Consider the following 27,982-nt stretch of genomic DNA (forward strand, 5'->3'; position numbering starts at 1 on the left):
TTCAATTAAGCAGCCTCATATTTGGTCTTCATTTTGATTTTTTTTTTGTAAACTTGCTATTAATCTTCGTATCATTATTTTTACTCCATAAAACATTTAAAAACAATTTTAAATTGGAAACATGTTGCATACTTGTTTATAGCCCCTCTAACAAGCTGTCAGTGTGTAGTTTAAAAAAAAAATGACTGTAATATAAAAGATCTAGTTTCAACCTCATAATAAGCAGAATTTGTCTTAGAATCTGTTAAGATTTCTTTGGACCATACTCTGGATAGATAATATTTAAATATAGTGCTATATATAGCTAATATCTATTGTATCTATGTCATACATACTATGTACAGCTAGATTAAAACTAGTTTTTAAGCAAATGGATCATGATTACGATTAGTTGAAACAAACTAATTTATTACATGTTTACTCAAGTACATTGTTATGGCTTTTTATAGGAACAAGAGAATATTACTATTCTACTTAAGAGCTTCTATTATACCATTTTTTATAGTCTAGATTTCTAGCTTCTATACTAGAGCTTGAGGAGTTTAGACTCAGAAGGATGCCAAAAAGAATGAGTAACCGACTTTTCAGAGTTATCCGAAAAGATTGTAAGATGTAGTTTTGTAAAGTGATTTCAAGTATAATAGTCTTTCCACAATCACATACTATTTTTCAACTGTATTTTTTTAAATTTAAAAAATATATGTTTCAGAGAATGAGTAAAAAAAATGCATTCTTGAAAGTAAAACATTCAAATGATCTTTCTCATTTAAACTTATGGGTACCATGAATTTTCAAATAAATTCTTATGTTCTCCATTTCTCAGCATGTACAAATCAGTTTCCATTTCCTTATTATGTCTATACCACTCATTGGAATCAGATGAGATAAAAGGCAATTTGTGTGACCAGGTCTTAGCATCCTCATGCACTAGAAATTCTATTACTTTGATTTATACTATTAAAATTTGAGAGTTCATATTTGCTGATAAAAATTTTATAATCATTTATTGAGTACCAATATGACCTCATATCTGACTTTTTACACACACTGTACCGTTTAACTCCAATAACAGTCCTACACATTAGATATTACTGTCTAGATTTTACAAATAAGGAAAAATGAGATGCAGAAAGTTATGGGACTTGCTTACTAATACACAACTACTAGTACATGGCAGAGTTGGGATTTGGACTCAGGTCTGTCTGGCACCAAAGATCATTGTGGGAAAAAAGTAAAATGATTTCTTTGTCTTGTACCTACACTGAACATAGATTATAAAATGAACATTTAATGTACCGATGCTTCAATTCCTTCAACTCCATGATATTCTCTTACAACTGAAACAAATTTAAATACTGAGAGAACAAATTAAATTAAATGTGAGGGGAAAGTACATAAATTTAATGTTGTGATTCTATCGCAATTTCACCAAAATATTTCATGAGATCTTTTGGAAAATTAACAGTGTCTCCTTAAATCTATGTAAATTGTTGCTAATTATAAACTATGATATGTCATTACTCTTTGTTACAATTTTTATCAGGACTTTGAGATATAGTTGCATATTTATTTTTATTAAACTGAAAGTTGATTTTGCGTGGGATTAAGAAAAAAAAATAAAAGCACATTTTCTTTCAAGTCTGTTTAATTGAACTTCACAGAAAGGTATTCTGGTCATTTCATTGCTTTTAAAAATATATGTAGTTATTACCTTGTATAGAATGAGACTTACTATTAATACTTCTACGGTAATCTTTGGGAGATTCCACCACATTCTTCTTATTCATTTGGTTATTTAATTGATGATAATGAGAATACTTAGGGAGTGTGCATTAATGTGATGATCTTTTTACCCAGCTGCAAGGGGAAATGGGAAAATGAAGACTTTTAAAAGTTTTATTAGTATTTTTAAAATAGAAGAGTGTTTTATTTGTAAGTTGAAAGGGCTATGAAACTAATTTATGGCTTTCACATGAAAGCTATAACCCAGTTATAACCCAAGAATAGGGGGAAGGGGCAAAGGGAGGGGAGGGAGGGTGATTGGTGGGATTACACCTGCGGTGCATCTTACCCTAAGGGTATATGTGAAACTTAGTAAATGTAGAATGTAAATGTCTTAACACAATAACGAAGAAAATGCCAGAAAGGCTATGTTAACCAGTGTGATGAAAATGTGTCAAACGGTCTATAAAACCAGTGTATGGTGCCCCATGATCTCATTAATGTACACAGCTATGATTTAATAAAAAAAAAAAAAGGAAGGGGAACACATTCTATACCTTTTGAATTGTGTTATAAGAATGAGCTGTAAATAAACATAAAATATTGTGGCAAGCTTTGCCTGCCTTCTCTGCTGGTCTGTGGGTGAACCCTGCTGTGTAGGAGGAGAGGGGACAGCCTAGTCATCCCGCCTATCCTTAAGCCTTCTGTTTGGGCACTCAGCAGCCTGATTCCAAAAGGGAAGCCCAACTCTGGAGGCAGCAACATTTTGTTAAGAACCATATATGCACAAAGATTTCTGGGCACCAAATCAAATACACTGTGATTAAAAATACAAACCACAACAGAATAGCATGGCCCTGTATTCCATTCTAGGATTCTCCAATGATAAGAAATTCCAATCAATATCTTTAGGAATTACATGGAATTGTCATTATGTTACTTCCCGGAACTTCTTCATTAGTATGTTAGTAAGTCCAGAAACCACACCAATGTAGGTAGTAGATAGTGGATATTGTGAGCTTCGTCTGGACAGAGGCTCTTCTCATGTCCTAATGTCTACTTATAAGTAAAAATGTAAAATTTTTGTTGACTTGCTTTTCCCATTTGAATCTAAATAAAAATGTTCAGGCTTATCTATTTAAATGTGGTGGCTTCCATAGAATCATGACTCTTCAAAAGTAATTTTCTTCTTCTTTATCACTCCTTCTATCTCGTTGGCTCACTTTGCATATCCTTTCTTTAGGTAAATGACTTGCGCTATTAATGGTAGCCTTCACTAATACCGTAAATATGAGTTTTTATTAGTTTTTAATTATAAAGAGACTCTTTCACAACATTTTGAGTGATGACTACCAGCTTCATGTTACAGCTATCAAATTTGTGCAATTGTGGCAAAAATAGTTCCAATTATATGGCTTGAGGTAAGTTTTTAAGAAGACCATTGAAAGAAAAAGAAATTCTTAATGGAAAAAAAGTTACCATGTGGGGTGTTCATTTATTTTGGATCCTAAAATCTTACTAGTGATTTCCCCCCTTTTTTGTTACATTAGTCTGTGTTCATATAAATGTTTTAATCTTTTTTCTTTTGGCCAGAACTGGGTTGAACCCACCACCTCCGGCATATGGGGCTGGCGCTCTACTCCTTTGAGCCACAGGTGCCGCCCTAAATGTTTTAATCTTAAAAAATATCAGAATTAATTCTTTGGTGACCCTTATTACCAACCTTTTAATTTTTTGTCACCTTATTTATGAATTGATTAGAAATAGTGACATATACAGCACATGTTGACATTATAAAGAATACTGAAAATATTTTGTAGAAATATTGTAGGAGTCGGTAAAAATACGAGGTAGTTAAGAATTCTACTCACACCATACTTAATGATTTTTTTGTTTATATTTTTTTCATTACACCACCCTTTTTAATCTGTACTTCTCAAAATGATTTTTTAAATAAAAGAATACTTACTTTTATTCTCAGTGACAGAGGCACCATCTACACACATTAAAATAGAGAATAGTGATAAGAAGATGCTTCTAAAATTCTGCAGTTCTGCATAAATTGCTAGTGACATCATCAGCTATTTGCACGTGTCCCTTGTGTTCCAAAGGTGAATTGTGATTTTAAATGTTTATTGCACAAAGTCTCATCAGAATCATCTGGCTCCATTTCGTTCCTAGTCAGTTGGAAGCGCGGGGCTGGCTGGGAAGGAGAGGAGATGATGATCTATATATTTTAACGTTCCCCTAGTGATTCTAGCTAGGATTGAAACAACTAGAATAAGTATTTCCATTACTTCCTTAACCCCTATTCTACTCAATCTCGAAATTTGGAGCAGTAACACATTTACTTCTAATAAACCCTATGATTCTAAATTGCCACTGAGAAAAAATTTCCGTGTCTAGAAGTTCAATCAGACTAATTGGTCTATAGAATAACCAATTAATTCTGAGCATGAAGATGAGGGAACAAATGTTTAAGCCATAAGTTGTAAGGCTTTATCCTCTGCAGTTTGACTATCTTTGCCCTAATGGAATAATCTTCAGGAAATGAGGTTTGGATGTTTCTGAGTTTTACATGACTAAGCTCTAAGAGGCGGAGGAGATATCTCAGCTAAAGTTTTGAAAGAAGGCCACTAAATTGTGATTTAAAAGATAACGTCTTAAACAGATTGTACTGTTTTGAAAAAACTCAAGTAAATGTTCTAGGGATTTAGTTGGTAATGGAGCAGCCTTGGAGGCCTCAGACCTTCAGAGATGTCAACACTTCTAGAACTCCCAACACCAGTCAATAACCACTTTTAGTTTCTTGTACTTGACTTTGGCAGATCTTTTTCAAAATTATATAAAATGACATGAATGTGGTGAGAAAGAGAGAATTGACAACTAAGGTGATTTATCTCCCTTAATTCTTCAGATATTCTCTTTTAAGTCATCAAATTCTTACAGTGCTGGGCTGTTTTGTTTGCTGTTTTTTATTCGTTTTGTTTTCAACTTTTGTTTTTCGTTTTTTTTGCATGAGTATTTTATCGACTGCTGTCTTACTCTCTTTTGCCTCACTACAGCTTCCAGGCAGCCAAAAAGGGATTCCCTACTTAGTTTACAGAATTTCTGGAATGTGCTTGTTGCATGTACAGTTGGAATTACTCCTCCGATATCCCTCATCTCATTAGCAGCTCTGCCAGGGAAAACCCATTTCTCCCTCTATTAGAGCTTCATTTATATTCAACTTACCTTTTTTTTTTAAGAAATTTTCTTTTATTATATATCATTATTATGTTGCTTATATCATGGGGACTTCCTTAGTAGAAAACCATGTAGGTAGTATTAAGAAGGAGAAATACCAGGGGCATAACAATTATTATAAACATATTACTCTAATCAGTTTATTTGATTAGAAGTTGAGTAGTGGTATTATTATATATTAATATACATTTCTTAGATTTATATGTATTTTTTGCAAAAGTAACCTATAATTATCAATTTTCACTCACTTGTTTGTAGTTTGTAAAAGGAAAAGGAAGGCTGAAAGTTAAGAGGACAGTGACTTTTCTTTACATATTTGTAGGTGATTAATGATGGTTTCTCTAAAAGTCTATTTTTCAGGGGAGCTATTAAATCTCTAGGTTAATTTTAAAAATGATCTTAACATCCCAAACATGAGTTCTAAGCATTTCTTTTACTTTCATTATTAATATAAAGACCAAATATTACTTTTACATTTGAAACCAACTTTAGCTAGTAACCCTTCTAAGACATTCCCCAGGGGTAGGAGTGGGTCTGAGACCTAAGATTATAGAAAACAGGTGACATGCCAGAGAGCTGTTTACTAATTCAATAAGTGATATTTACACAGAATTATAGATACTTCTAAAACTTCATGAAAGCAAATTAGGAGACATGTGTTCAATTCTATGTATTAACTATGATGTTTGGTACACAATTCACAGTCTATTTTCACATCTATAAAATGATAAAGACCTGGATCTATTAGAATTCATTTTGTTTTCATGTGATTCTATGCCATGAATTTTTTTTATTTTAACTTTTATTTTAAATTTTTTATTAAGTCATAACTGTGTACATTAATGCACTTATAGGGTACAATGTGCTAATTTGATATACAATGTGGAAAGCTTACATCAAACTTGTTAGCATAACCAGCACCTCACTTATTTGTTGTGGTAAGACATTTATACTCTACTCTCAGTAGTTTTAAAACGGACCATTGCATTATACACAATAGATGATTTTTAATCATGTCTCTGCTTTCCTTCATTATTATAGACGATTGCGATAGTTTGGTAGAATTGTCAAGTTTTTCTTCTTTTATTATGAATTTTTTTGCGCTTTCACTATGTCCCAGACATAATACCTTTATCTGAGGCACTTGCAGACCACCTGGGTTACAGAAACTTTCACAGATAACAAGTATAAAATGTTACTTGGACCATTAAATTAGATTTGAGATTGTCTATTTTAGTATAGATGATGCAAGTTTTCTTAAGTGGATCTCACCTGGCAGATAAAATAATGGAAAAAATTGGTTCCTATTGTGGGGCTTGAAATTTTCTGGAAGTTATTAAGGCAGATATTCAGAAAATGAAGTGATTATATGAAGCTGTGCAGTTATCGTTTGATACTGATTTGAGTCATTTCAAAAAAATGTTTATTATGGTTCCCTTATTTTCTATTAGCTACTCCATGCCCTGATAACATAAGGACTTAGAAACTCACAGAAATATCATTATGGTTTTATTAACCATTTTACAAAGATCCAGTGGCACTCAGGGCAACTGCTATTGAACTGCAGGGCTCTGTGATAAACAAGTGGCTACAGTAAATATTTAAAGACACCCCAGCAATTTAGAAACCAGTTTAAAACAAAAAAGGAAACTCTTGAGTTCTTCTGATGTAATGTACAAACATCTTCCTTATTTATGTCTCCTACCTCAAACTGGGCCAGAAAGCTTAATTAAACCATGTCATATCCTAAAATGACTGAAACCAATAAAATGTAAGTGGAACAGGTTACCTGGAAACAGTAACTCCTTTGAGGGTAGAGGTCATGTAGGAAATGACCTCTTGCTCAGGGTGGTCACCTACAGAACATGAGGCTTCCGTGTGGGCTCTGAGGGACAGAAATCAAAGCCTGGATGTGGGTGAGAGAAAAAAAGCCATCTGTGACATATGTTACCATTAATGGGGGGGAGGCAGATGACAAAGAACAAAAGTAAAAGATGCCAATTCTCTGACTACAAACACTTGGTTGAATCATCTGAGGGTCCTTGGGTGTCATGCAAAGCACTCATTCTCAACTCATCTAACACAAGAGGCAATATTTCAAAACTTTCAGTTTTCATACTAGAAAACAGCACTGAAATATAGAATAATTTGTAAAATAAGAGACATGTTTTACTATTGAAGAGCTTGATAATTAAGTTCCATGCCTCTTTAATCGCTGTGACTGGTCTTTACACAGCAGCCTTCTGGGTGGTGTATTCTTTAGTAGATTGTAGAAGAGCTTATGACACAAGTTAGTCACGCCAATGATCTTTAAGATTCTATGAAATTTGAAACTCTGCCTCAAACCGCCCCCCCGCCAAAAAAACCCAGAAGTTAAACTAATGTTTAAAAACTATAAAAACTTTTAATTAATACTTGTATAAACTATCACTCACTCAGCTCAAACTCCTGGGCTAAAGTGATCCTCCCAGCTCAGGGAGGGAATAGCTTTTTCCCTTTGAACTTGGGCCCAGTAGGATGAAAAGCAACTTTGTCTTTTATTTAATCCTACTTGGTTTTCTAATAATTTCCATAAGCAAGCGGCCACTCTGCTTTGCATATACAATCAGTAGCCTTACAACTAATGAATCACTCCTTTGGCCCAACCTAAAACTACACTCCATCATTTTTCATTTTAATTAACTTTTCTACAGCATGGCCAAACTCAGCAAAAACATCCTAATGTTTTCTTTAACATTGTTTTAAATATTTAACTGGTTTATCTGAATTTACCTTGGCAAAATGTTTAGATGGGTAATATCCATTCACTTTTGAAACTAAATTCTCAGTTATAATCAAATGCATACTGATGTTGAAAGTTGAGCCTACACTTTTCAATAACCATGTTTCAATGACTTATAAAACTTTTAGGCCTCTGGTATCTCTAAGTTTCTCTCAATTTAAAGCTGCTAAGAAGCATGCACATTATTGGAATGCAAACATAATAAAAACCTGAAGCTCATTTAGACTTTAAAGCCTGGTCTCAGTGACTGTGGCGTGTCAGTGTATTTTAAAGACTGCCAAGTGCAGATAAACCTGTGGAACAGAACACCAAAGGCACAATTCTGTGGCAACAAGCAGTATATTGTAACTGATTTTAAAACCCCCCAACATTCCTGCATGCATAAAGCACAGTAGATTTAAATAGGATCTTTGTGATTCTACATACATACCCCCGAAGAAGCAGTTTCTCTCTGTGTGTAACCAACTTGCATTTTCATAGAAGTTTCAGGAATAAAAACTCATGTGGGCAAGCTATAAGTGAAATGTACAGACAAAAGCCTGAGGATTCAAAGGCTTTTTTTCTTCTTCCCTTTCCTCTTAGAGCTCCATGATCATTTAATGCCATAGGGTGGATAGGTCAAGAGTTTAACCAAAAGAGAAGTAAAATCGACAGGGAAAAATTTCTTTATTATGTAAGATGAAAAAATAGACTACGATTCTGAGACATCACAATTATCAGACCATAAGAGCTAATGAAATTTGAGTAGAGGTTTAATTTTTTTCATTTAATTATATTTATTTATTTCTTTGAGACAGAGTTTCACTCTGTCACCTTGGGTAGAGTGCTGTGGCATCATCACAGCTCACAGCCACCTCAGTCTCTTGGGCTCAAGTGATCCTCTTGCTTTAGCCTCCCAAGCTGCTGAGACTGCGCCCACCAGGGCAGTAGGGCTGTGGTCATATAGGCCGAATCTAGAAGTAAGAGTTAATCCTCTCTGGTGACAACATGAAGAGGAAAGTGGAGTTCTACTTTGGGAGCAAGTTGATTCCTGGTTTTCCCTAGATTTAAGTGAAGGTACAAGGTCTTATTCCTAAATGATTGGTAAGATGGGGATCAGGAAGAGCTTCATTGTGCATCACCACTAGCCCCTTTTATTCTGAAATTAGGGGTGAATGAAGATGGTAGGTGGAATGTATCTGGGGAGTCAGGTAAGAGAAACAAATGCAGACGGAAGTAAGAACAGGTGGATTCTCTACTTGGCTTTTTGAAATTATTCATCGAATCATTTAATAATGAGATAAATTTTTTAAACTTCATTTTTCAGGTAAAGAAAATGATACTTGGAAAAGTTAATTCATTTTCCCTAAAATTTTATAGTAAATAAATACCTTCAGTGACAGACAGACCCCGGATGTCAGAATCCACAGCCCCTGGATTTTCTCTAACCATGCTGCTCTATACTAGTATCTGATTTTGCAGTATTTTAAAATTAAGTTGTAGAACAGGTAATAAGAAAATTTGGAACAATCCGATTCAAAAACCAAGGAAGAATTAGTGAAGGAAGAAAAATTAACGCTGACTTCCTGAGCAGGGCTGTCACCAGGTACTGTCTTAAGTACTTGGACGCAGCAATGTATTGATTTAATCTTCTCAGAAACACCATGAGGCAGAAATGATCATAACTCCATTTTGTCAAATGGAAAATGTTGAGGTTTAAGAAGGAAGAAAGAGGGTGGCGCCTGTGGCTCAAGGAGTAGGGCGCCGGTCCCATATGCCAGAGGTGGCGGGTTCAAACCCAGCCCCGGCCAAAAAAAAAAAAAAAAAGAAGGAAGAAAGAGAAATGACTCCAGATAACTTGTGTCTGTCCTTCTGTAATGGTACTTACATTGCTATAAAGAAAAGTAGCTGTGATGGAATATATTTGCCATTAAGATACAAAAAAAAACGTTTCTACCTTTTCAAGGAACAGAGCAAATGGAATGGGGGTGTCTCTTAAGAACTGTATCAGAGCAAGGAGAAGGACAGAATGGTTAGAAAAAGCGCTCGCACCATCCATACTACCAGCGTCTCCCACAGTCAAAATAGCACCAACACAGATGTCTAAGACCTAGATATCATCAAAAGAAATCTCTTACTGGGGCGGCGCCTGTGGCTCAGTGAGTAGGGTGCCAGCCCCATATGCCGAGGGTGGCGGGTTCAAACCCAGCCCCGGCCAAACTGCAACCAAAAAATAGCTGGGCGTTGTGGCGGGCGCCTGTAGTCCCAGCTGCTCGGGAGGCTGAGGCAAGAGAATCGCCTAAGCCCAAGAGTTAAGAGGTTGCTGTGAGCCGTGTGACGCCACGGCACTCTACCCAAGGGCGGTACAGTGAGACTCTGTCTCTACAAAAAAAAAAAAAAAAAAAAAGAAATCTCTTATTGGACAGGAAGAGAGGTGGGCTAGGACACCCAGGCCCCAAGTGGCATAGGGTTGCTTAGTTTGGAGTCAATTATGAAATTGCAAGTGGAAATTGCTCTAAAATATCCTGAAAGTTATTTGTTGGTTTTCACTGCAAACACAGAGAGAACCCAAGAACATAAATACAAAAATAATGAAAAAAGAAGGTTACTGAGGTATTGTTGACAAGAAATATAAAAAGGTGGGCAGCACAGAAAGGTCTCTGAATGTCACTTGGGCTCTGCTGAACTGTCAGGTCCAGGAGCCACATGATGCCTTTATACTATAAAAAGATCAATGCTCCCTTGTCTTAATGTGGACTAATAATAAACTGAAGCATATCAGGTTCTTGAAAAAAGAGAAGAAAACCTAATAAGACATGGTTTTTAACATTTGATCTTTAGATCAGCCAAAATCGAAAGTTGTTAAAATAGAAACAGTGTATTTTTGTAAAATCGACTTTTGAAAATGTCAGTGGTTAATGAAAACTACATTCACTCTTATCGATTATTCTTTTCTTAGGAAGAATTTAGGATAAAATTAAATTTTCATGACATACTTCTTTGTCAACGAAATAGAACATGACCTTTGTGTTTAGTAAAACTTGACAAAATCAGATTAGAACTTTGACATTATAGTCTGAGTTATCAAAATAGGAAGCCAGGAATAATTTTATAGTGGTAGAAATTTACAAATTGGAAATTTTAATTTCAAACATTAGAATTATCATAAAAAAGGCAAGACTGAATTTTTGTGATGCCCATTTTGTCAGAACGCACAGTTTTTACAGTTAGTAAATATCTAAATTACCTGTGTCTAACAGTGGCAGAGAATGGAGAGTTCCCCTTGGTGTCGGCCATGAACTCAAGTTGGAAATGCACATCTTTTCTATGAATACTTATTGTAGGATGATAATTGTGAGATATTTTTGCAATCATGAGTTGCTATATTATTGGTGATTTTTGTCCATAAAGGATTAGCATTTGGTTCGAAGGTAAGACATGTTAGAAGTAAAGATATTTGGGAATCTGTTGACGGTCTGTTAATGGGAAAAAGGGTACTGATGCTACAAGAGCACAGAATAGTTCTGTAGGTAGAAAGAATGGAATGAAAAGACGTTTTCACGACACAGAACACCTGAAAGGCCCATTATGGTCAAACCACAGGGCTGGGTGGCATGTGTGCCTATGTAGACATTTACTGTAAGAGGAATCCTTTTGTACCTTTAGAGAAAAATCATATTTCTCTGACATTAGCAATGCCGTATGTTTTATAACCGTATTTATGTATATCCTGAAATATCCACAGTGTGATCAATTTAGGTGAAGTCTTATCGTCACCTAAAAAATCGTTTCATGGTTTATGGCTACTATGGCTTTTGTGACTGTTCTCATTTTTGTTCTTTTCATTCCTCCTGGGATTTGGGTCATTACCAATATGATTCAGTGCCTGGACCATTTCATCTGACAAAATCAAACATATGAAGAAACCATCATACAAGAACTGACAGAACAGTTATGTGAACAAAATAAAGAAGCATTCACCGTAATTGGATAAATTACTGCAGATTGCCATTCTCAGAGATTCATTGAAGCATTTCTGTCTGTACATCAGTAATATGACACGCTCCCTCCTCTTTATTGAAATGCTGTATTTGGGCCTGCTTGTAGTGCTGAATAAATATTTATGGGATGAATGAAATGAATGGTTTTAGAACCAGTCATACTTTAAATGTGTGAAGAAAGATGTTTATTGTTCATTTATCCAGTAATCAATTATGAGTGCCTGCTATATAAAGGCACCATCAGGGTGCTAGAAACAGACAGACAAATAAAGTACAGTGTCTGTCCATTCTGAATTCATAGTCTTGTGGAGGAGCCAAGCGCAGAGGAAGACTATGAAAACGCAGAGGAATGAGCACCATGGTGGCTCTGTGTCCACAGCAAGTCCTGGATCCCACTGCCAGGCAGGGCTTGCAAGAGGAGTCTTGGAAATACTGAGAGGAGGAAAGTGATCCCAATGGATGGTTAGATATATGAAGTCCCAAAGAAATTCTGGAAGAAAAAAGGCAAAGATGATATCACAAAGACCAGGGGATGGAGGATCAGATTACACAGGAGTCCACACCACATTGAAGACTTTGGCTTTCATTGTGCAGATTGTAGGGAATACCCCCAACAAGTCTGAGCTATGGAAAGATCTCTCTGCCTACTGTGTGGAGAATAGATTGAACAGCAAAGCTAGAACCTGGTAATTGTTTAGGAGATGATTGCAGTAATTCAGTCAAGAAATGAATACCTGACCTAAAATTATAGCAAAGGGACAGGAAAAGGTAGGCTCTGCAGGACGGGGCGTGAGGTAAAGGGAATGTCAAACACTTCAAGATTTCCAGCTTGAGTAGCGAGTGTAGAGGGCTGAGCCAAAGAAGACAGGGCCAGGATCAGGTGTGATGAGGACACTGGCTCAGGGGAGAGATTCTTTATTAATGCAGGAAAGCACTAAGAATGCTTAAACACAGTAGACCGCTGTAGATGGACCACCCAAGGGACTGTAACACGCTGGTCAATGTATGGAGGTGGTCACCATAAGGAACTACCATTGAGTATATGTAGTGCATGCCTGGTCTATAAAAATTAGGTCAACTTAATGAGGTGGTCAAGGATGGAGGGTCTACTGTACTGGCTTTAAACAACTAATAGAAAGGAAAACTATTTTTAAAAAAAATATTCTTTAGCCTGGGCACAGTGGCTCATGCCTGTAGTCACAGCACTTCAGGAGGTAAGATGGAAGGTAGGAGGATTGCTTGAGGTCAGGAGTTCAAGACCAACTTGGGCAACAGAGTGAGACCCTCTCTCTAAAAAAAAAAAAAGAAAAAAAAAGGAGGAAAAAAATTAGCTGGGCATGATGATGCAATTCTGTAGTCCCAGCTGGGCAGGATGCTGAGGCAGAAGGATCACTTGAGCCCTGAAGTTTGAGGCTACATTGAGCTGTGATTTTGTCACTGGGCAACAGAGTGAGGTCCTGTCTCCAAGGGGGGAGGATTCTTCAGTAACTGCTTTTTAAAGAAACCATCCTTACTATTTAGGGGTAGATGTGCATTTTCTTAACATATTTCCATTCCTTCTTCTCCCCCCACCTCCCTCTTCTCCTTCCTGTCTTCTTTCTTCTTTTATCTTTTAGTAGAAAAGATGCATCATACATTGGCTTTGTAGCATGATTTATAAACTTATAACTCTAAAGATTAAACACATGCGAACATTAGCGTAAGACTGTACTTCCTATAGCTCATTACTATGCAGCCGAGAGCACTAGAGTACAGAATGCAGTGGACAGTGCCCTCTCCAGTGTCCATCCCATAACAGCAAATAGCTCACAGCTTTGGTGCTCAGAGGACATTGATATAATTTTAGAAAAATGAATTAACAAGATTCATTTTTTTTGAATATTTTATGATTATATTCCCAGAGTTTTTGCCTGCCTATAAAGTGATTCTGTTTCCGAAAGACAAGTGGGAAATAATTGAAAACTTAAAAACAATTCTTCGTTTTCCAGGGAGAAGAAAGGTATAAAGAACAATATCTGAAGGATTATAAGCAATTCATTATATTTTAAGTTGCTTAGAATAAATTTGCACTAGAGAGACCTTGAAGTAGAGCCCAAGTGAATTGTTAGTCATACAGTGAAATTCAGATTCTTAGTGGAGCTCTGTGGTTTCATGAAAACTTAAATTTATAAATTCATAAATAAAATGCAATCATCAATTGCACTATTATCCCACAATTATAGTGTAATTTTTCTTTATTAAATGTATACTCAGCATACCATTTTTTAAAAAACCAGTATCATTTCACAATCACCCACTAAAGTGCCACACAACCAGAAGAGCCTACTTGATTCGGTTTTTAACACTGTACAAGAAAGTCAGTTACCATCCTCATAGTCAATAAAGTTTAATGCTAGTTTTAAAATAAATACTCATATCACTGCAGTGTGAGCCAGTGTTAGGTATTTAGTTTGAGCTTAACTTTGTTCTTGATTTACCAATAACGCCTGGCTGGGGCTTGGCAGTGCATTTGAAATGTTTTTTTTTTTCTTGATTTTAAATGTTGGGTGTGTGCATTTTGGAGGGGAAATTATGATTTTAAACTACTATAGATTAAAATATTTGAGTATATGATTACATAAAACTGGGTTCTGTCTTATAGTTGAAGACATCTTTAAGTAATGGCAAATGTGCGAAAACATTTAAACCCCCGTATTTTATGTTGTAGCTTAAAAAGGTTCAGAGAAGTTGTTTCTCTAGAATCGCTAGAGTGAATGTACAAGCAGAGCAGGTAAATCTATGTAGCTTAGTCCGTGTGAACTTTCAGGGGAATGCAGAGGCCAAATACTAAGTGAATTGAGAAATGAGAGGTCTGGAAATGACAAATGAATATTTATTTGCTAATCTCAGTCATGCATAATTCACTTGAGCTTAGTACTGGAGTTTGCTTAATAGTAAGACATTATTTGGGAAGGCTGATTATAAATCCTCATTGGTACAATCCTCCTGTGTATCTTGTGTAGAGGCTCAAGACCTGTGTCTGACTACTGTGGCATGTGAGTCTCCCTGATAAATAGGTCCAGACAGCCATAGCTTGCAGCATATAGAGGACAACTGTTCCTCTTGCTCCCCAGCCTCCCACAGTCACCACTTCTAAGAATGTTGTTACTTTGGCTACCAGCCTTTCCCCCCAACTGATGATAGTTATGCTATGCAACGTTTGTTTTAAAATCATCTTAACTTGAGGACTTTTCCCATGCTCTCCATCAGCTCTCTTTCTACTTCACAGGTGGAAATTTACCAGAAATGTTAGTAAAGTAAAACATTGACTTAGGTTTCAACAAATAACTATAAAGCTCTTCTTGCTTTTTTAATTTTAATCACTTGACCCTCTCTTCCATTAAAGCTTGTGGGGAGCCCCCACTTTAGTAGTTAACCATTTTCTGGGAATTATGTATACACCCATTTTTCTTCAGAAAAAGTAGGAGTGCACAATGGCTAAATTGTTTTGTGCATGTTGCATTTCAAAATCCAGTTCAGTGTGGCGGAACACAGAATGAGTCAAATGGCCCTTTGGGCTTGCTCTGGGCACCCTGCACTTCTTCCCTCCGAGTCCCTTTCTTGTCGTCAGCAACATTTATCCAGTGCCCACACTGTCTTGGGCATTGTGTAGAGAAGGCTTTAGGAAACTTCACGATTTGCTAGCACTGTTTATTACAGAATGTTGTCCTTTATGTACCAAAGTCAAGAGACGGCCTGGAATGAAAATAATAGCTGGGAGGAATGTAAAATTAAATTGGTTAATTGATGGTTGTGGGCACATAAATAGCCTGGCAATATTCATTTTGATAACTTTGTGTAAAGCATATACCGTAAAAGTCATTTACAGTGACCTCAATTAGAAAAGTGGTGTCATATGTTAATACAGGGAATCGAGTGTAGATCCATCAATTATGCAACAGTTTTCCTGATTGACCAATTGCATAACAGATTCAGCTGGTAAAAGTCATTAGGTATTTAACTTTTAGTCAAATAAATTGTATTGAATGTATCCAAACATAGAAATAAACAGCATGCTGCCTGTCCTATTACACAGAATGTTCTAGTTTGATTTCCACAGGTCAGCAATTCCCAAAGTCAGAAGAACTTGTCCTTGGTGTTATGTGGTTATGTGGGCAACAAGAACTTCGCATGCATAGGAATAACTAAACATCAGTTTAATTCGATAAATACATTTGACTGAAATAGTCTTGAATTATGACTACCCCAGTTAAAAAAGGGGGGGAGGTAGAAGGGCAGATACTAATCTGAGCAGATTTATAAATTCAGCAAGGATAATGTAACCTCATATACCAATGATCCAAAAAATGCAAAGAGTTAGCCAACTGCCATGTTAGGAAAGTTTCTTGGCACATGATAGTTTAGAGTAAGAGAGACTCTACATCACTGTTTTATTTGTGATGAGATATTGTCAAATAACCCTTACAAATTGGAGGAGAAAAAAATTTAGATTCCATGATTCTGAATAGAACATTCTGATTTGCCACTTTAAATATTTTTTTCTGTATTTTTAATATGATAAGACTTGCCCTTTAAGAACAAATTAATCAAAACATTTGAGGGAAAATAAGACTAGCTATGTAGTTGATTTGCAAAGACTTATCTTACAACGTCCTATAAAGCTCTTCTGCAAAGTTGGCTTGGGACAGGTGAAAGTTATTTTACAATTGTAAGATATAGAAACCACCAGGGTGTGGTTTCCAAAATGTGTCAAGTTTTTTAATTCAGGAAAGGTGAAGTTAGAGTGAAGTGGTCCTCCCCTTGGAAAGGAGCTCTTGGATAATGAGATAGTGTTTGTCATATGCCAAAATGGTTCTTTCGTCTTCCTTGTGAGTCTGCTAGGAAATACTACAGAGCAAAGCCAGTCCCCACAGCCAGCCACTAGGCTGCCAGACACCAAGTAATTTTTATCTGTTTTTTGCCATGTGAATGGACTAAATAGAAGGTTGTTAACTACCACCTTGTGTTAGGTGTGTTCAAATGTTATAAATTCTGTGTCATAGAAGCAAAAAACTTCAGAGCTAGAAGGGTTCTAGCAATACAACTCCTTTAATTTTAAAAAAGAGAAAGCGGAAGCCCCCAGATTTGGTAAAGGTTGCACAAGTCTACACAGGTAAATCAGTGCTAGAAGAATACCTTGAGATTAGTAACTCCTACCTAAGAGGTCTCTTTACAATTTCACTTCAGCAGCTATGTTCCAACTCTTTAGGTTCAGTTATACCACCAAGACGATTATTCTCTGAAGTCTTAGTTTCCTGGTGGTTCTATAATCATTACTTCTTACTTAAAAGGGGAAATTTAAATCTGCAGTGAATGATTTTCGGGTTTGCTGTCACAGAGACTTCAGTAGAGTCTCTCAGAACATTACAGCTGAGAAGCCAGCTTTTGTTCTCAGTCCTTAATCATTGCTCTCTTACAATGGATCCAAAGCACAGCAAGGCAGATGAAATAATAGCGGTAAAATTGCCTGGGGATTTACGAAGATACTGCGTTTATGTGACTTCATGATGAGGGCTTTAAAGTCCATGTTCTAAGTCCTATATCAGATTCAAGTATCCTGCTCTAAATGTGGTCAAACATACAAATATTTGCTTTCTGAGTAATTTGCCCTAATGACTTTGAAGAATTTTTGAGGAACAGTGTGACATTGTTCTGACCTGGCAGAAAGCATATTCCTTGTCAGATATCTACAGAGATCACAGCTGTCTACCAGCATATTATTAAGACACAGTGCTGCACAGTATTTGCTAACTTTGCTTTCCTGCTTGACAAAATGTTAAATATGTAAGTTATAACATCACTTAAGCTTTTGGGCCCAAAGTGTGTGGTAGAACTCTTGGTAACCACTAGGAGATAGGATTTGAAATGTCTTAGCTTCTGCAAACCCGTCATGCTTTTATTTTTGATCAGAAAGCATAAGATCACTGGCAAAGTTTGGCGTGAACACATATAGGAAGTTGTTCATTGGAAATTCTGTTTTCATAGCTCTAATGTCTTCCAGGTTAATGAAATCTGTTCAGTCAGAGAATAGGACTTTTCAGTCCTCACAGGAGCACCAGGGTTTGCATTTGTGTTTTCTTGGTCTACTCTTGTTTAGACATTAAGCTTCGGCAGTGGGCATTAGTGATCATTACCTGGTGTATTTTGGGCAGCCCCAGTGGTAGGAATATGGATATTATATTCAACAAACAGAAAATTTCTTTATTGGAGAGAAAATGAGAAGATGTCCCAGAGATGAAGAGATAGAAATAGAAGAAAATGAATGGTGGTCATCTAGAAAAAGTCTCTTCTCCGAGCTGTCAGCATGTTACTTTTTTGGTTCATAGTCTCTGCATTGTTTTCTTTCTTAAAAAAGCACTCTAGTTTCTTTTCTAGGAAAATTCACCTCCAATGGAGTTAATCTTTTTTTCAAAGATGAAAAGGAATATTAATTGCAAATAGAGAAATGAAATTAAAGATTCATCCCACTTAAAGATAGTTAAAAATTTATTAAATCTGCGACTGTTAATGTGTAAAAAAAAAGTGGGTGAGGTCAGTGTAATTCAGTTAAATATTGATATTATGAATTGGGCTTCTATCCATGGCTGCCTTTTATTCATTTACTTCACAAACATTTAATGCCAAGGTGCATAGTTAGGTCTGTGAGGTGGTCAGTGACAGAAAGCAAGCGAATCATGGAAAAGAATGAGAAGTGACAGCAGCCTCAACCTAATTCATGAAGATGTTGGAACACAGTAAGGGACTAACAAAGGTGTAATGAAGACTTGAAAGGGAACATACGTTTTTAAAATGAGCTTTGAAGGAGATAATGAAAGGTGGACTGGAAGAAGGAGGGGATGCATATTTGGCTGAAGGAGAAGCATGATCAAAGGCTTGGTGGTACAATGGGTGATATATTAATGAGACAGAAAGATGCCAGGAAGTAATTCATGCTGGTAAAGCCCATTAGAATTGTTCATCTAGCCCTTGGGGACATCTCCCCAACCTGGAGTGGTTAAATGTTTCTTTTCCATGTGTAAGTACAGAGTTTCACATCTCACTTCCAGAACGAAGTGGGAGGCTAAAGATCATTTTTTGGATTTTTTTACAGTGTTTAAATTGTGTAAGTCTCTATCAAAGATTCCGTTAAGCACTAAATTTTCATGTTTTAGAAATAGTGAACAAATTCTAAAAGTGAGGGGAACGCGCACCTCTTTCAACAACTGGAAAAAATCTTGGTTTACCTTCTTATTTTGGTTTATATTCTGAATGAAATAGTTCATATATTTCCAAGAAGAAGCACCCACTGGAAGACTTTGTGGACTCTAGGCCTTCTATAGGCTCTGTGAACCTTAGAGAAAAAAGAGAAAGTTAAAATGTCATCCTTCTAGAAGAAACACATCATTGAACATCATAGATAACTTAATTCCCACAACATGGTTCAAGTATGTGGAACATCTGAGGAGAAATTACCATCTTATGATGAATTAATTTAGGCTACATGAAAATTTTCAGGCAACATGAAAGGCTTTGCTTGATGTATTTCAGCAAACAGTCTAATTTTGTTGCTGATATTGAAGTCTTGTCTTTCTGGATCCTTCCACTTAAAGCTTTAATATTTAAAATGTTTAGGTCATGCTGCTCCTCAACATGAATGGAGAACTTATTTGTTCCCCCTCCCATTATTGACATACTATTGTTGGTTCAGTCAGTAATTAAAAGAAAAGTGATTTTAAAAGATGCTTTTATCTATGTCTGAGAAGTTAAAATAATTTCACTGAATCGTAGTGAAGCCTCTCAGAGTCTGGAGTGTGGGGATAGAATCTTTATAGTATGTAGCATGCTTGAGGCTCATAAAGCTCTAGAATGAAGTGTAACTCAGAACCAAATTTCAGCCTGGGGCCCTATGAAAAGCAGCAATCCCAAAACACCACTCTCAAGTTTTAGTGTCTAGGGCTTTGTGAACTCAAATCTAAGAATGATAATTCAGGAATGCTGTTTTTAATTTTAAAAAATATTGCTTTTATTTTTTAAACAAATAATGACAAATTGAAAAGTTTGGTCTATCGAATGTTCTATCAAATGTTGACTGATGGTCTATCAAATGTTCATTTCAAAATACCTTCCACATCCGGTTTTCCTCAAATGCTTGCTATTAATTCAATACATTCTAAAACACTTAATATTTAATATATAACATGTGGATGGATGACACGAATCTCTAAGTCAAGACACTGCATTGAGTAGTTTAAAACTATTTGAAAGACAAATATATACACACACAACAAATAACAAACGAGGAAGGATAGGACTAATATTCAAATAATTATGTACATAGTTTTAGAGGAAACCCTCATGGGAGGAATAAAGTTTAATCCAGAATAGTCTATAATAAAGCCTTTATTTTTATTACAACTGGCCTTACAAATCTACTGTATATTTGCTGTCCTTACCTTAGCGGGAAACAATTTCTTTCAAACATTTGTAGTTTGATTCCAAAGATTGCATGGCATTGAAAGCCACCTTGATTATTTTTCATAAAGTTGTGGAAAACATTTTCAAAATATTAAAAGTTAAAAAGAATTGTAAATGCATCAGAATGTTTGCTCTTGCATGGCACAATAATGAATAATGACAAACTACATAATTTATAAAAATCTAAACTTCCATACCAGTATCCAAAGAGCCATTTTGATTGGTATGTTTTCAATGAGTGTTAAATGCTAAAAGGATGGCTGATTGTTTTCTGAAAATAAGAATTAAAAAGATAGTATATGCAACTCAAGTGGATGCCACTTGGTTTAAGCAATTACAAAAATCATTTGTATCTGTTCTGCAGATAAACAGGGTCATTAATAGATTTACTATTCTGTGTGAATCCAGAGACAGAGAGGGGAGGAAATCCAAGGCTTCAAAAGGCATTCATGGAGTAATACAAAAATTCTGTTATGCAGAGACATTTTACATGGCAGGAATTTAAGTCCATGTGTAAGGCAGGCTGCTTGCATGGTGAAAAACAAAACACCACCCACCACCCACCCCCCTCCAGCCCTGCTCTCTGTCTCCTCACCCCCGCCCTCCGTTGACATGCATAGCTGGCCTGGTAGGTGTAAAAATAGACTGGCAGCGCCTGAACTGGAAATGGTCACTGAAGGCAGCCTGCAGTTGCCGGGTTTTGAGTTCTCTCTGACACCAGCAAGCCAGCCAGCAGATGGGGAAACCTGGTGAGGGGCATGTGGGGGAACTGAGCAGAGGAGCCAGGGAGCCTCTTGATGAATTGCCCACATTAGTGGACCCTTGGGAGCCCTGGACTGAGTGAAGAGGGCAAGGCCGGGCCCACGGCCAGCAGGAACTGTAGAACTGAGATGGGCAATGCAGCCCTGTGCTCGTCCTGCCATGCGGAGAAGAGCATCAGAGCGCAAGGAAACATGCAGGAACTGGACAAAACTCCAGACTACTATGGCTGTAACAGTGAGGACGCCAAAGAACCTGGGGTGCGGGTAAGTTCTAGGTCACAAACGAGGAGGAAGGGAGGATGCTGGGATGAGAATCAACAGTGGACCTCATTGGTCAAACCTCTAAACTTCCTGGAAGGAAGTTGGCAGGCCGAACAGGTGTGATTGAACCACCGGGCCAACTCTGGCTCAGTGGCGTGCTGTTGCTTCCTCTTCCTGCCCGCAATGCCACATGTTTCTTTCTCTTAGCTGTCTTCACTGTGAACTGACATTTGGGAATGAGCAGTGACACAGTCCTTGTAATTTGAAATTGTGTCCAAAGGTGAACGTACGTATTATTACAGAGTGACTTGTTGTAGAGATTCACTTACATTGAGGCAATTGAATTATCTTGTCTATTTATATATTCATGTATAGTTCATTTTACTCCAGTCACAGAACATATTTTTTAAGCACACAATCACTTAGAAATCCAACTTCACCCCAAAAAGGCATTTTGCTTCTAATATTTGTCTAACTTCAGTGCAAAGACCTTAAATACTGTTCTGATTGTGATGAGAATAGTTTGTAAAAAGGCTTAAATATTGAGCAATCAAATATTCAAGTTGAGTTTTAGATTTTAATAATTCATAGGCATGATTTGTTCCTTAAAATGGGTACAAAGGCTTATTGTAATTTTTTTTTTTTTTGGCCAGGAATCTCTTTCTGAAATATTTTGATTTTCATATTGCTGGAGAATAAAGTTATCTTTGATCTGTCAGATTCAGGAATTTGACCTTATTCTAAGTTATTTATTTCAGAATAAAACCATGAAACTAAGATGTAGGACTTCGAGTCAGAGACGCAGAGGCCTTTGTACTTGTTACGTTCTGGCCTGGCATTTCCCAAGTGGGAACAGGATCTGAGGAATAAAGGGGGTGCCCTACTCTCTCTGGCTTTTTTACTCTGACTAGGGGGAATTTCATTGTTTTCTAGCCTTGAGATTCTGTCAGACCACAGTGAAACTGAAACCAAAGCTAAGAATTTGTCAATAAAAACAACATGCAGGGCAAATGTTTGCAGTTAACAGAAAGTATGTTAAGGGCAAAGAGGCCAGTACTTCCCAAATGGAAGGCATTACAGTCCAAAGAAGAAAGAGAAAGGTGGGGGAAGGCAGGTGCCCCGGAGGCGGGTTACCTGCCTTAACAAACGCATAGATACGGTTGTAACCAGGAGCAGTCACATTTCTCTGGATTATGGTTTAAATTCCTCATACCCCCCAGCAGAGCCGCTCTGACTTTCTTAGAGCTGTCACTTCTAATGCAGCTTTCTGAACTGAGGGTGCAAACAGGTGAACTGGTAACTCTGCACACTTGCATTGTTGTAGTATTTATATATATTTTGTAAGAATTAATCACTTTGCTTAAAAGTTAGTTTCTACATTCATGATTTTTGTTTATATTAATGTAGAATTTAGACCATTCTTTAAAATGTTAGTTAATAATTCCTTTAGTATTTTTAGGTTGTGCAACACAAGTGTACTACTTGTTTTTTTTAACCTTTTAAAAATTATTAAGAAAAGGTGTCACCCAAGAAAAGAAATGAGAGGTACTTTAAGAACTGACTATAAAAGTGTATTTTTAAGTTGTAGAGCCCAGACATATTGACATCTTGATGAACTGAGAGGTTCTTTTTGGTAAAGAAGAGCAAGTATTGATGTGATTTTGAGGCCCAAGGGCTACAATGAGAAATTCATTCAAAACTTCACAGTAAAGAAAACTATTTGAAAACATTTTAAAAGAAATATTCAGTGGCAACATCCTTGCCTTCTTAAAATTCTTCTGTTTCTATTAATGTAGATATTGGCCCTGAGAAAAAGGATGAGTTGATTTTTTAAAGTATACAATCTGATTTTTCTGAATTAATTAATATACATATAACTTGTTAGGCATCAAATAAAATCTTTGCCAAAAATTTTATAGACTAGAGCATATAATTGTTGTGACATAGAAAAGGCATGGCGGAAGTGGAAATGGATCTGTTCTCTATCTTTCGAAGTATATTCTGCCCAGAATTTCTCTACTTTTGGCCAAGGACTCTCCCCCACCTCCAAAGTTAATATTTAACACAATACCAAGGATGGCTAAAAATATGTGGTGCTAGATAGCTCAAGTTTCCCAAACTTAAGAAATCTACCATCTTTCTTTACTTTTAAATGGGTATTTACCGCTTAACTCATCTATACATTGCTTAATTAATCACTTTCCAGCATTCATCCTTGTCTCACCTAAGGATAAATAATTGTTAAGGGCTTCAGAACCTTTAATTATAACATTTTTTTGTTTGAAGGGAAAAATAGAAACAGTTTTTTTGCTTGTTTATTTTCTTTTTGGAAAAAGATTAGAAACAGTTTGTAGAGTTCATAGTGTTGTCAGACTAAAAGTTTCAAATAAATAAATTTTCCAGTTTCATTTGTTGTCAAACTAAACTAATAAAAAGTATAAACTTAAGATACTAAAACTATTGAACTTCATGTAAATGAATACTTCCTTCTTTTTGATAAGCTTTCTTTAAAGTTTTGCATATTACGACTTTATTTGTTTAGATAAGTATAGCAGTGAGGGAGAAATCAATCAAGGTTGTATCGAAAATAAGCAAACAAAAATAATTTCCCCTTGAGCAATATTATTTTATATACACATTTCACACATAGGCTTATCGGTTCAGAATAATGTCCAAATATGCTATATGTCTAAGCACAGAAATTATACAAAAATCATTATAGAAAAATAAAACTGCGTATTATTTTGACAGTATTATAAATTTTAAGTTTTTAAAGCAAAATTTTAAAATTACAGTATAAAAGATGAACAACTGATATGCCATAAACATTTTAAAACCCTGTAACTGGAAAGATAGTATATTGTTGCATATACGAACTGATGTTTAAATGTAAGTGTATTTAAGTTTGTATAATGCAAATACAAACTAATGTTTAAATTTAAGTGCCGAGTTTAGGGTTAGAGAGTGAATATCGCAAACTTTGTGATAGCTGTTTATCTCTGCTAATAGAAGCGTAAATGTGGCCTCAGATGACAGTGATGATAGTTAAACCACTGGGCCTGGCTATATTCCAATAATTACTAAATTTTTCACTAAATTACCAAATAGTAATGTCAGTTACTATTTTTTCTAGTTTGTAAAGGTCTAAACTAAAACAAGTCACCATTTTACCTAAGGTAATAAAGATATAAAATGTAAGATTAGCCTATTTCACACATAGGCTTTAAGAAAGGGAAAGCATGTCAGTTCAGACTAATGTACAGATATTCTCTATATTTAAACACAGAAATTATACAAAAATAATTATAGAAAATGAAACTAAGTATTAGAAAAATTTAGCAATTGAAAATTCCATAAATATCCCTCCAACACAATCTTGGAAGATTGTGTTGAGACTGATAATTGTTCCTGGGAATGTTGTCAATTGTTCTAAGTCTTTGAAATGCAATTTAAAATACATTTCAAATTTGGTTACAGTTTCTTGTTTTTCACTTTGCCCAGTGCAATGAAGACTCTAGTAGCAAGGAAGTATGATATCTACAGGGGAAAAAAGATGAAGCTGGTGTTCTGAGCACCCCTGTTCCAGATACCTGGGCTGGTCTGGACTTTGATCCGTCTACCATAAATGTCCGTCAAACCAAAAGCTCCTTCCTTCACTCATATCCTCAAGGGCAGTAGAGAGCTCCCACACCAGATAACGTTTTGCAAATCCACTGAGAAAATGTCTGCCTTCTAATGAGAATGTAACTCACAAGCATGTCCCGGTTTTCCTCTAACATGCGGTTTCCTCTTACTTTAATCCTTAAGAGTCTCAAAGATCTGCTATTCTCGCAATTGACCTGACCTGACAGTTCCAACAAAGAGGAAGAATGTAAGGCAAGAGAGGGTAGAGAATAAAATTCAGCTTCTCTTAATTTTTTATTTAGTCCTAGTAAGGCTTCTAAATTTTTAATCACAAAGGAGGAAAATGCATCATCTCTCAATACTTTTCCATTTTATTTACACAGATGACACTTGTGAAGGAAGCAGCTCTTAGAGATGCCTTACAGACTTTGTTCTGGATCCTTGGGTAGCTCTGGGATGTGAGTCAGCAGGATCCTCCAGGGTCCAGCCGGGTTCCAGAGAAATGGATTCTATTTTCTTTTTTTTTGTAGAGACAGAGTCTCACTTTATCGCCCTCGGTAGACTGCCATGGCGTCACAGCTCACAGCAACCTCCAACTCCCGGGCTTAGGCGATTCTCTTGTTTTAGTCTCTCAAGTAGCTGGGACTACAGGCGCCCGTCACAATGCCTGGCTATTTTTTTTATTGCAGTTTGGCCGGGGCCGGGCTCGAACCTGCCGCACTCGGCATATGGGGTCGGCGCCCTACCCACTGAGCCACAGATGCTGCCCCAGAGGTGGATTCTTAACTATATTTTGGCAAAGTGCAAAGCAGCACTTTAAAACAGCATCAGAAATGTATCTTTATGTTCTTCCTTTGGCTTGTATTTTTGTTATGGCATCATGTATAAATTTGCATATTGCTCTAAGCATAGTCTATATTTTTCTTGCCTTGAGATTATCTATTTTTATTGTAGGTTCTTTATCGTGACAAATTAATTTGCTTGGTCCCAAGAACCAAACCTTCAATGGGATGCTTCAGCGCAGACATGACTCAGGTTGTCTACCAAATTATCACTCTGGTCTCTTTTTCCCTGTTTGGTCTCAGAGACTTCTGTGTTTCATTTATTTTAACATGTTTCCCCAATTGTAGTAGAGAATTTTTCATTATTTATAAGCCGCTTTACCTTAATTCTGTAACCTTTCTTGTAACTTTGGACCCTGAGCCGTGAATCCTGGTATTATCATTGTGATAACAGCTCATTACTTTTACTTTTTTTTATCAAAAGATAGTCAATCAGCAAATATTTATTGAGGTGGGTATAGTTGTAAATGCTAGTAGCCATATCATGATGACAAGGCAGAGTCCAGTTCCTATAGTAGGAGACACAGACTTCAAACATTTATGGGGGGATGAGGAAGTATGCTGACTGGCTATAGGAATGTACTGAGCATGTTTAAGAGAGAGAAGGGGGTTGGTCCGTCCATGACTGAAGCACAGTGAACTGCGAGAATGATAGCCAGGAGACACGACAGGGAGGTATGGGCCTCCCTTGGTAGACGTTTGCTTTCTTTCTCAGTTGTAGTGGGTCTTGCTAAAGAATTTTGGATTTCATTCAAAGCGTAGTGAGAAGCTTCTGGAGGGGTCTAGTCCTGAAACGATGGGAATTCACTGATGCTTGAAAAAGATCTCTCCATCCCCCTGTCTTCCTCCTTCTCCCCTCCCTCCCTGCCCCTGCTCTCATTTCTTCCCTCTCTTGGCTGAAGGATGGATCATAAGTTCAGACACAGCGGAAGAAGGAACCCCAATTTAACTGATCTCAGAGTTTAAACCCCCGAGGTGAACAATGATGCACGATTGGGTTAGGGTATTTACAATGGAAGTGAGAAGTGATCAGATTCAGGATATATACGTGTATATATATTTTTTCAATCAAAGAGTTCTTTGGTCTTTTCAATAAAAGAAAAAACTGGTTTTGGCTTATGCAACTGTGTGCAGGAGAGCTTTTTATTAAGAGGAGGGGAGTGAATGGGGCTGCATGTATAAGAGAGAGAGGGCAATGATTTCTTGCCTATGAAGCGTATCAGCATGTCAAGAGAGTACAACTTTTCTTCCCTTTTTAACTTTAAGGGGATGGAAATAGATTTTAAATGGCATAGTGAATACTTTCTGTAACAGTTTTATAAAAGGTAAAGAAAATTTCTTCATACACGGTGGCCATAAAGTTGGTGAGCAATTTGAAATTGCATGCTGGACGGCGCCTGTGGCTCAGTGAGTAGGGCACCGGCCCCATATGCCGAGGGTGGCGGGTTCAAACCCAACCCCGGCCAAACTGCAATAAAAAAATAGCCGGGCGTTGTGGCGGGTGCCTGTAGTCCCAGCTGCTCCGGAGGCTGAGGCAAGAGAATCACGTAAGCCCAAGAGTTAGAGGTTGCTGTGAGCCGTGTGATGCCACGGCACTTACTGGAGGGCGGTACAGTGAGACTCTGTCTCTACAAAAAAATAAAAAATAAATAAAAAAAAAAGAAATTGCATGCTATTTTAAATGGCACAGGAATTTTATGGCCACCCTCTATACTTATCATATAGTTATTTTATTTTATTTATTTTTATTTCAGATTAAAATAAGGGTACATATGGTTAGGTCACACTGTTTATATTTTTGAGGTAAAGTCCTAGTTGTAGTTGACCCTTCACCCAGGAGGTGTGCCCTGGGCCCCTACATTCCACTCATGAGGTTGGAGCTTACTAGACACCCCCCTCCACCCTTCCTTCTTACCCTCCCGTTTCTTCCCTTCCTTCTCCCCCCTTCTGCCTTCTTGGATTTAACTGTGTTTTTCTCTCACGTGGGCATGTAGTTGTTCATCCACTAGTTTCACATTCATATTGAATACCTTGGATATTTGCTTTTCCATTCCCATGTGATTCTTTACTTACGAGCATGTTCTCCAAATCCATTCAGGTATATACAAAAGATATGAAGTTTCCCTCTTTCTTTATGGCTGAATAGTGTTTTATGGTTACATATACCATAGTTTATCCATTTGTTAGTTGATAGGTAATTGGGTTGTTTCCACATCTTGGAATGTAGTTTTGATGTGTTAACCACAAGAAGAGCCAAAAATATAATGAAAA

At 36.7% G+C, this 27,982-nt stretch overlaps 1 protein-coding gene across 26 annotated transcripts in view; it reads left to right on the plus strand.

Annotated features, from left to right (window-relative positions):
* The window catches only part of ANK2 (ankyrin 2), a 687,167-nt gene that overhangs the window by 442,562 nt on the left and 216,623 nt on the right, over positions 1–27,982 (plus strand). For 2 of the 26 annotated variants that reach the window (XM_053567768.1, XM_053567852.1), the window contains exon 1: positions 20,866–21,248. The exons of the other annotated variants lie outside the window; for them this stretch is intronic. In XM_053567768.1, the coding sequence (XP_053423743.1) occupies positions 21,114–21,248 (135 nt within the window). In that variant the 5' untranslated portion in view covers positions 20,866–21,113. Of the gene's footprint in view, positions 1–20,865; positions 21,249–27,982 lie in introns of those variants that run through there. 26 annotated transcript variants of the gene reach the window in all.

This window comes from Nycticebus coucang, chromosome 1 (genome assembly GCF_027406575.1).
Source record: "Nycticebus coucang isolate mNycCou1 chromosome 1, mNycCou1.pri, whole genome shotgun sequence".
In the NCBI taxonomy this organism is placed as follows: Eukaryota; Metazoa; Chordata; class Mammalia; order Primates; family Lorisidae; genus Nycticebus; species Nycticebus coucang.